Source organism: Micropterus salmoides, unplaced genomic scaffold (genome assembly GCF_014851395.1).
Source record: "Micropterus salmoides isolate LMB-PRFRI ecotype aquatic unplaced genomic scaffold, ASM1485139v1 Ms_hic_scaffold_9, whole genome shotgun sequence".
NCBI lineage: Eukaryota > Metazoa > Chordata > Actinopteri > Centrarchiformes > Centrarchidae > Micropterus > Micropterus salmoides.
In genome coordinates, this window is record NW_024044681.1 from 10656902 (window position 1) to 10667776 (window position 10875).

The 10875-nt window shown below is 39.4% G+C and overlaps 1 protein-coding gene across 2 annotated transcripts in view; it reads right to left on the reverse strand.

Annotated features, from left to right (window-relative positions):
- Positions 1-796: 796 nt before the first annotated feature.
- Positions 797-10875, reverse strand: part of klf8 (Kruppel-like factor 8) — a 73299-nt gene continuing 63220 nt past the window's right edge. For both annotated transcript variants that reach the window (XM_038709568.1, XM_038709567.1), the window contains exons 6-7: positions 9303-9442; positions 797-8976 (exon numbers count right to left, since the gene is read on the reverse strand). In XM_038709568.1, coding sequence (XP_038565496.1) covers positions 8795-8976; positions 9303-9442 — 322 coding nt within the window. In that variant the 3' untranslated portion in view covers positions 797-8794. The remainder of the gene's footprint in view (positions 8977-9302; positions 9443-10875) is intronic.

Sequence of the window (10875 nt, forward strand, 5' to 3'; positions counted from 1 at the left end):
GTGAATATAAGGTCAGTAACTTTTAAAGTGAGTAATTAACATTTAAAGATGAGCTAGTTATAACTTTTTACTAGTTGCAACTTTACCTCTGCTGACCCTCTCATACCTGAGTTGGATGTTTCTGGCTCTTATTCCTCTTATTCCTCACTGGTGGGATTCCTTCAGTTGTCCTCCCATTATCTGTTCCAGCGCGCCCTCTTGTGGAGGACATTTCAACTTGCACGTGTGTTGTGTCACACTTTACTTCTACTGAGACAACCTTCAGCCCAGTATGGTATTATTTGCAATGCAATAAAAAGTAGAATATTAATGTGTCAGCCTACCATAATCATCATCATCATAATATAAACAAAAATCAACTTGACCTTTAGTGCTTTTAATCTACTAAACATCAGCATGTCATTGCTATTTTTCATTGTTTGCACTGTTGTTGCTACAGACTCAGAGAGCTGCTAGAATGGCTGTCTGTTGTAAATGTTTACATACAAACGAGAACACTTTACAAATACAAGTAGAGGTATTCCCTTCTTGTCTCGTGTTTTTAAAATGTCTTCTAACAAATCTGTAATAATTCCCTGATGTAAAAATACTGCCTTCCTGATTTTTATTTTTTGTTGTTGGACAGAAATAAAAAACAAAACAAAAACATTTTTCATTACATGGTAAAAATCTATTATATTTATTTTCCCAGGTATTTATTTTATTGACATTTGACTTTTTACCTCTTCCATAACACTGATGAACCGCTGGAGGGAGCATCACCAAAATATAATAAACAACACAGAGACACCAGGCATTAAATTGCACCAAAAACATTTTTTTATTCTATAAAAGAAGAAGGGAGAAAGGGGGAAATAATCACAACTGTACAGGGAGAAACCGACTTTTAAACACTATGAGTCACAGTATCAAAAAGCTCACGTTTTCCTCACTGATCTTTACACATTTGTTCTGTACAAATACAAAAAAAAAGAGAAAAAAATATTATTAATAATGTATTATTATAATGATAACTGCATTGCACTGAGTAAATATAGTACTGGCCCATAAGTTACTGCATTCAATAGAAAATACCTAAAATTTCTGTTTTGTAGAGGAAGTGATTGGTGGTGAGTCGAGGCACTCGCACACAGACGGACACAGTCAGTGACATCACCCTCAGACATGAACTCTTTCCTGTTAAGGTCTCAATGGGGATAAAATTCTTTAAATGTTTCACAGCCTGTTCACAGATGAACATTCCTGCTTCATACATGAACAGAAGATTTAGAAGAATACCGAGGGAAAACAAGCTTGCACAAAACCGCAAAAATAAACAACAGGAAGCAGGAAAAACACAAACACATGCATCAGCCTCCCTGCAAGAACTGCAACACAGCGATAAGACTTTGTCTGGGTAATCGTCAACAAGCTCTGAGATGCAAAATCTGACTATCCTCAGTGTGACACTGAAGGTTTTAGTGTGTGTTTGTCTCGGTCTGTGTGTATAAAATACCAATTTTGCTGCTAAAATGGTCACCAGAGATGATCAATGTGCTTGTAAAGCGATGGGTCAATATCGTTTTCAGACACATAATGACACATACATGTGCTTCACGGGGTGAAGGCTCCAAGAAATAAAGGGGCTTGGGATCCATCTAATTAAATACAAACATTTTCCCCCACATTATATTAAAAACAAACATATGTTTAACCTCTAGCTTTGATCTTATTTTTTTGCAGGTTTCGATATGAATGACTGATTTTTGGTATTTTAAGGATTGAGAAATGTCTCTAAAATGTTAAACAGCAACATGTCTTTACAAAAACAATTTCCTGAATCCTGATAATATTCCACAGATGCCACTGTCTTTGAGTTTTCATTTGCACTCTACTGAAGAAATTACCATGAAAACTGTGTATGAGAGTGCATTCTTGACCTTGGAAATAATTATAAAATAATCTTAACTAACAGTCCACTTATTAACTTTTGGATGAGATTGTCAGTGAACGGCTGGAAAAACATCAAGAAGGCCGTTTGCACCTAAACAAAAACAGAGGCTATAACCCCCTCCTATATAATATGGAATATGATAAACATGCTATCACATGTCCAAAGTTTCATACTTTGGTGAAGTGATGACAACTGAGCAAACTCCAATCTGCTGCAAATGCTAGTAAGTGGACCTTGAGTTAAAGTGTGATTTATAGGCCACTTCTGCGTTGAATCGATGGCGTAGCCTACCCGTGACCCCGTGCCCTACCCAGTAGCCAACGCCATAGCCTGCACCTCCTCAAAAATGTAACTACAAGTCAAGGCGACACAGACCGCATGAACTGTGATTGGTCAGCTGGGTAGCCTTGCAATGCCTCCGAGCCGACAGGAAGTGCTCCGTGCTTCAAAAGAAATTTTACTAGCGGCCAAACCAGCGGTTGTAACGCGGTGGATCAATATATTTGAGCTTTACAAATACATGTAGTAGACCCGACGCAGAAGTATAAATCACGTTTTAAGCTTTAAGATTATTTCATCAAACCTGGATTGTCCGTTTTTTCAGTGCTGCAAGAACCACAAAAAAAATCCATTCACCTCCACTGTATTGTGTTGAAGGCAGAAATTTCAGATTTCACAAAACCTAAATGAAAAATGCCTAAACTAGCCACAGCAAGGTGCCACTGCAGATGAGCTTCTTTTTAAGTTATTGGTAGGAAAATGTAACCTGTACTACGAAGCATGTTCAACATACCTTTTCCTTATCTGGCTTCGCTAACCCTAACAATTGCGATCATGATAAGCGGTCACAGGATGCCATTTGTCAACTCGGTGAATCAACCCAGGGTTTCCCAATCGCATGAAAGGGGGCAGTGTTTGCATGACCGATTGCAAACGTGGACAAGTCTAATCGCAGGAGAGCGACATATTTTACAAAGGAACAGCAAACTATAATATTAGACAAATACGAAGACGTTAAACATATAAAGCAGGCTAAAAGCAACACAGCTACAACTGCCACATGCAGGAAGGACAGCTGGCAAAAATTTAAAGTTAACATCCTTATAATGTCACTTTAGGGCACCATAAGGCCACGAATAGATCAGACTATAATTACATTGTGTATTCCGTTAAATTAATGTGTTGCTTCTCCTCACTTCAAAAATCAGATTCATTTATTTAATGTACTCAAAAATGTTCCAAACATTGTTCTAAACTAACTTCAAAAGGCAACAAAAATCATTTGTGCCATAAAAAGTGCTTAAATAGCGGTCGAGAGACTGAATCTCAACCAAGGCACAGTCCCCAACATTTACTGAAAACCCATCTACTACCTGCGCCCAAATAGCAAAAGACATGACGTGTCTCTATAATAGGCCTATAGGAAATAAAATGCAAGCTAAAATTATAATAAAATGTTAATTAAACTTAATTTGAATACCAAAATATATGCTCATAATATTTAGCAACATAAAAGGCTATATGAAACCCACTTGGGAGCAAATAAAAAATAAATATAAAAACACATTTTAAAGTGGTAAGTAGGCTTATTGTTATATCTTATAAGTACAACAAGTACAAGGCTTTAGAGCTTCAATAAGTCTCTGTTGTGTGACGATATCGGTATACAAATGTTTCTCTGCATCACCCACAGCATAAAAGTAGCCTTTAAACAGTCAACAGAAAATCCAGGAGTTAAAGCTGAAGTTACCTCGCTAATGTCAAATCCTGCTCCGTAGTACAGGCCTCTGAGCTGTTTCACAATTGATCAAATCAACCTTGGGTCCTTGCTCCAAAGGAATAAGTCCCGTCTCCTTTTTCAATGGGTTTTCTGAGAGAGGAATGAATTTTTCAGCTGAAACACGCTCTTGGTTTTTCTGTCTTTATTCTGAGCTAAATGGGCATCTGCTTCTCTAATCGAGAGAAAAATGTGAATCTTAATTTCAGCCAAGATAAATGTTATTTTGTTAGCTTTCAACAATAACATATCCCATGAGCCTTAGCAGCTGATATGCAGTCAGTCTTGTGCGATAAGTTCTTGTTGATGTCGTTTTATCCTGAAATGGTATCTACTGAACTGGCGACCTGTCCAGGGTGTACCCCGCCTTTCGCCCGATGTCAGCTGGGATTGGCTCCAGCCCCCCCCCCCCGCGACCCTGTACGCAGGATAAGCGGTTGACGATGGATGGATGGATGGATGGTGTCTACTGATTATATATCATTTATTTTAGATCACCAGTCAGCAAGAGTTTTAGCATGTGGCACCTGTGCGAACTATCAACCAATTACCCATGAATGATTTTGGTTATTATGTAAAAATTTGACTCCTTCAGTACAATATTAAAATATATTAGCATATTCTAATTGTCTATTTTACATCGGGGAAACTTTGCTGCAATAAAAGGTCAAACTGGATTTCTGTAGTAGACAATAGGTTGTCCCTGTTTTTTGTAATAAAGCAAGGTGTATAACAGGTTGGACATGTTTGTATCTACTACTTTTGTTACTTTTTAACATGATTACTCAGTGTAAACTAGCAATCAAACATATAAATTTTAAGCCCCATATGACCCGAAATGTCTGAATACACTTTGAGCTTCATTGTAAAAAATATTTTCTCACCCAAAACAACAGTTACATTTTTGGGGGGATATTTTAAATGAGAAATAGGCTGAGAAATATAAAGCTCTGTTATAATAAATGAATCCCTAATTAATCATTTTCAGTGTGCCCCGCCGCCCCCCTTCAGATCATCAATGTTAAGCAAAACCCAACGTCTCACACACACTGACATGCTCACCAACATCACTATAAGAAAACAAGAAGGCTAGTCTCCATGCGACAAGTGTGCACAACACAAGCGGGACCATTTTTTTTAAAGAAACTACGAAACAAATGTATTAGATTTGAACAAAAAACACACAATGAAACACATCATCAAACCAACAAAGGAAGAAGAAAAACAATTTTTTCACATTATCTAGTCAGTGTTAAAAATAGAAATTCACCCGTTACATTTACTCTGCACTTTTTGATTATATACATTTATGTACATGGATTTATCTTAATTATCTGTCATTGTCCTTAATGTCTTTATCAACAGTTTACAAAAGAAAGAAAATTGCAATCAAATGCATATACTCTTCTAGAAAGATGTGCTTAGTAACTATGTTTTTTTTAAGTTGAAGCAGAAGGGGATGTTAAGAGAAATGGGAACATCGCTCTGCACTGCAAAAAAATCCCTCCAAACAAGTAACTGAATTTGGTTCAGATTCTTCTTTAACAAAACATTAAAATAAAAAAAAGTCTAAAACCAGATTCAGTCACTTTAGCAAGACGGATATTTTTGTTTTTTTGCAGTGTGCAGACCAAACAACAATCTACCCCGTTCATGGCATGCACTCAGCTCAAAGGAAGCCTCCATGTCCATCTCACTTATCATACTATGAAAAGTCAGGTGTATAACATTTTGCTCTCGCTTACTAGCTTTTGAAATGACAACGACAGTAACTCCAAATGACTAACGAGAACAGCATCGCAAAAGCAAAATGTGTCTTGCCTTTTTGTTTGTAAAGGGACACGTCAGGATTGTGAAAAGTGTGTTCTATTGATCACATACGCAGCCCCCTGTTTGCTTAAGATCACCCTACCCAAGTTTGAGTTCCTGTCCATGTTTCTGACTCAATTGACAGTCACAACTCGTATTGTCTATTTCTGAAAGCAGTTTCAGTGGTGGCTTTGTTCAGTGATCGACAACACAGGAATCTACGCATCCTGACCTCCCTTTTTCAGGTTCTTGTTACAACCTATGTGAGCTGTACATCAGCAGTACACCTACCAGCTAATGCTCTACTACTTCAGTTCAGAACAGCGCTTGGAGTGAGGTCTGCGTTATGTTGCATAATCAAGTTCAGTCCAGTATAGGAGCTGACAAACAGCCCACATAAGACATGGACAACGTGGGTTAGAAGGCAGGGTTAGGGGTTCAATTCTGTTCCGACTGGCTAAATCTCTTAAAAAACGTGCTGATTACATTTGGATATATCAGGGGAGCTATGCCAGGAAGGTCTTAGAAAAGGCATAAAACAAAATTCTCTGTTAGAATATATTGGGAGTTAGCTTTTTGATTAAATTCTGTTGAAAACAAACACAGTTGAAAGAGAATTGACCCCGACCCTGGTAGAAATGCTAGTGAGGAGAGCGCTTAGTTTCCCCATGGTTTAAACCGCAGGCACTACGGACCCTGACAGCCCGACACAGTGCCTGGTTTCTCCCAGAACCACTGACAGACGGCCTGGTCACTGTGACTTTCAGTGGCAGCCATGTTGGCTCCTTGGCTCACTGCTCCATGGCTAGAGTGCAAATGCCATTTACACTGTTGGGTGTTACAGCATGATAGTTATAAATGGCTGATGTTGCCAACTCTGATAATGAGTAGTTTTGTTTTAAAAAATTAAAAATATTTGTAGTGGTACACAAATGAGACTGTCACTGCTTCAATATTTATCTTCTGCTATCATCAAACATTCTAAAAGCTTTACATCTGCTTGCTCTGAAGGGCCCCTCTTCATGTTTTGTGCCAAAAAAATCAATCCACCAGATTTCCGACTATAACTGCATCCCAGCAACAGTCTTGTCTGTTAATGTAAATTTTAACTTCTTGTTGTATTAATACTTAAAAACAAGCTAAGCTCTCACAGCTGTGAGGAATGTCCTTTTCACAGAAAGCAATGATAAAAACAAGCCAACGCTGCAAAGATCGGGTACTTGTGGTACAGTGTTATGTCCTTAATGAATGGAGACTCACAGCTGATCTTTGGCCAAGCGTCCTCTATCAGTGGTTCTGGTTTCGCCCTTACAGATTGACTTCAGTTATTAAGGCTCAACGGGCAAGAGGTAAAACAACAACAAGTGCCCGGAACACACACTCGTAAAAATCTTAAATTCTGATTATGTGTTTGTCTCAAAACATGCACACTCACCCGCACATACACACACACAAACAACACACGCAAAAATACACTCCCCTATTCCCTGCGTGAGAGTTTTACTTGTAATCTCAAACTATTTGTATCTCCTCAGTCTTTTTCACAGCCTCAGAACACAACAAAAGGATCTGAAATCCTAAAAAAAACAACAACAACAACAACAACAACAAAACGGTGCCATTCTGTTAAGAGTGCCAAACCTGGCAAAGAAGAAAAAAAAAATAACACAGAACTGAAGGCCTTTTTTTTTCATAAAACACCAGCAACAACGACGCATAAAAAGCAAATACTGTTATCGAAGAAGAATTAGAAAGGTGTGTGCTGGGGGAGAACACGCAAATGACAATAATGTGATTGATACAATGAAAACAAATTAATCTTTATAAAGTTCACAGTCTTGAAGCTCCCTGTACCAGGTGAGGGGGTTGGGGCTGCCGAGGTGCAAAGGAGATGGGGCGAGGGGACAAAATAACCTACTTTAAGAGAGAGAAGAAATATATTGTTTGACGTCACTTCAGCTGCTGTGAAATAGCACGTACACACACACACACACACACACACACACACTCATACACTGATGTGCACAGGGTTGGGAAGCCTTTACTTTCAAGGGCCATTACAGTTTAGTAAAAAATTTATCCAAATATTGTGATTACTAATTAAATTAATCCAACTGTCGGTTGTTTTAGACCCTTTTCCAAACATTACCAGGAACTCTGTCCCTTTTGCACATTTCCACTGCATCTGGAAAACCAAAAAGGATTTTGAATTTTGCACGTGATGAAACACCAGAATCATCGTGTTGGTCTTTGTAGTGATGTTTGACTGGAGTTTGCAAAGGTGTTTTGTGGTTATTTATTTCTGCTACACCCACATAGCAAGCACTTAATGGAGGACAGGGACTTTTTTGGGGCTTAGGAACTAAGATCAGAAACTGAATTTTAATACTTTTCTGGCACCAACTGAAATGTGTCCATAGCACTGATTGTGTATCAAACCTTTCTAGTCTTAATTACCTATTCTTTGATCAGACAGCTCCTGATTTAGATTTTGCCCTAGTTCCTCATGTCAAAATGGTACGAGCAGAGAGAAAGGTAAAGTTCTCGAGTCTCTCAAAAGGTTCCTGGAAAAGTTCCTGTGGTGAAAAGGGGCTATATGAGGTATTTTTGGAAGTGACCATTGCTTCCAAAAATCCTTTATATGGAATTTTGCTTTGGAGTCACGTAACTTCCCAACTCTGGATATGTACATATTCATACTGTTAAAAAACAAAAAAATGTGCAGCTGAAGTGACATCCGGCTTAAGACTCCCTTTCTGGTTTGAGTTCAAAGACAACACACACACGTCACTCCTCATTCCTCCTCTCCTTTGGATGAATGGATGGATGCATGTGATGGATGGATGAACGTCCCTGCTGATGGATGTCCTTCAGTCCATCCTTCTCTTTCTTAGGAGGTGACGTTTTGTGTGACAGGTGAGGTTGAGTTAAGGAGGATGGGTAGGGGACTGTTTTGTGGTGGGAATGCTGTTGGGTGGACGGTGATGATGATGACGATTATGTGTTGAAACACACACGGTAAAACTCCACCGCGCACACACACAACCACACAAACACATTCCTGATATTCCTGTGATTTCAAGATGAAGAGGAGAAGGAGGAAGGAGGTACAGTGTCTTTATTTATCTGCTGATAGGGTTTAAAATCCTAGGAAGTAGAGATTCGTGTGAGGTGGAGGGTACTGGTACAAAATGTGCTGTGAGGGACTTTGAGATGTTGAGGGGTAAGAGGTTGGTTTATAGGGCAGGTTTGTGGGGAGTTGTGGGTGTCAGAGTTCACATCATTACGTGGCGGCGGCGGTGCAGGGAGAGGTGGTCGGACCGGGAGAAGGAGCGGTCGCACTCGGTGCAGCGGAAAGGTTTGATCCCCGTGTGCTTGCGAAAGTGTCGAGTCAGCTCATCGGAGCGGGCGAAGCGCCAGGTGCAGCCCTCCCAGGTACAGTGGTAGGGCTTCTCTCCTTAAGGAAGCAGGAAACAAGGAGAAGAGTGAGGAGAGAGGAAAGAATGGAAGGAAGCAACACAAGGAAGATGAAGGTTGGGACACTGGTGGAAACAAAAAAGCATGAATGATTTACTGGGGAAAAATCTCACAACCCCGGTTATCCTACTTCAGTTAGTTATTTCCCAAAACTCCCAATTTAGCTAAGTGAAATTAGTCTCAGCCTATTCTACAAAGAATTTCTCACTGTATGATTATTTATTGTTAGTAGAAAATTATGAATATATATAAGATATATTACTATAAAGAAGCATTTGGTTGTTGTTTGTTTTGTTCAGGTCTCACCTGTGTGTATTCTCCTGTGGGCTTTGAGGTGGGAACTCTTGGTGTAAACTTTTTTACAGCCTTCATAGTCACACATGTGGATCCGCCTCCTCTTGATGTCTGGTGAATCTGGATCGACAGGCTCTAAGTCCATAACCGACCTGAGAAAGGAAAATGAGTGAGTGACCCCGATCGAGACACTTAACGGGAACAACTTTCTGGGAGATTGTCCTGTTTCCAAAAAAATATCCCTTTGAGCTTTGGACACGCCATCTTAAAGCTTTAAAATACATTATGTTGAGACCAACGAAGGTTAAAGTCAAGGTCAACTGGACTTGGTTGAAGATACTGGAAGACGTTTCATCCCTCATCCAAGGGACGTGCAAATCTCACATGTAACTTGAAGACCACATTTTGTATGAATATGAGAATCAAAGCCTGGCTGTAGCCATTAATTAATTTGTCCAACAGTGAGCACTGACATGTTTATATCTCAATGTTGTGAAATGTCCAGCTCAGTACATATGTTGGTCACGATTAGTTATAAAACAAATTTAAGGGATCCTCATCTAAAAGGTTTATTCATCGGCCAATCTGTTGTTATTTCATTTATTGAAGTCTCAGATGTTGGTACTATTATTGGCTGGCCCTAGTAAGAATGTAAGTGTAGTGAAAAAAACAGGAACATGTGTTTGCAAATTGCCATTTAAACTGTCAATCTAGGTTGAAGTTAATTTTGTTAATTAATATGTAAAATGTCAAATCTGAACCAGTTTTTCCTTTTATGACCTGTAGTACTAAATTCATGTGATGTGTTTCATCAGTGCCCAACAGAGAAACTGCCTATCATCAGGTTCAGGTTCATTTGAAAGTGATAATTGGGCCACTGGGTGGCGTCAGAGAGTTGCACTGTGTTCAACACAGCTTCCACTTAAGCATTACTGTATCTCTCTCATTTATTCCTTCCTATCTTCACACCCTTCAGTTTTTTACTCCCCTCTTCCCTCCATCAAAAGAGGATCTGACAAACTAAACCCATCCACTCTTTATTTCTCCATTTCATTCTCCTTCTGTGTCTCTCCCTCCTCCCTTATTTACTAAACTTATATTCTGAAGTCAGGTCTGTAATGTGATGTTCTGATTTAATTCAATAGTTTTAATATTCATTTGATCATTCTGATGTAAATAAAGTTGATTTAAAAAAAAAAAAAGGAAGTGTGACGACAAACTGAATTACGAAACCATGTTTACACCCCAGTTCTGGGACAGCCCTGCCCAGCAACACACACACACACGCCTGCACTCATGCATGCGAGCACACGCACACACACACACACACACACACACACACACACACACACACAAGCAAGCTCACAAACAATCTTCCTTAAAAAAAACAACCCACAAACACACTTGTTCACTTTGTTTCTCTCTGTCTCTCTCTCTCCCTCTCTCTCACACACACACACAGAGCAGATTACAGCACTAAGCTAACCGTCGGCGTCCACACCCGGAATTTCAGTTACAGTCAGGCGGCCTCGCCCACTGGGTGTGGCAGGAGTCCTGATTTACTAATGAACACACAGGATGGACA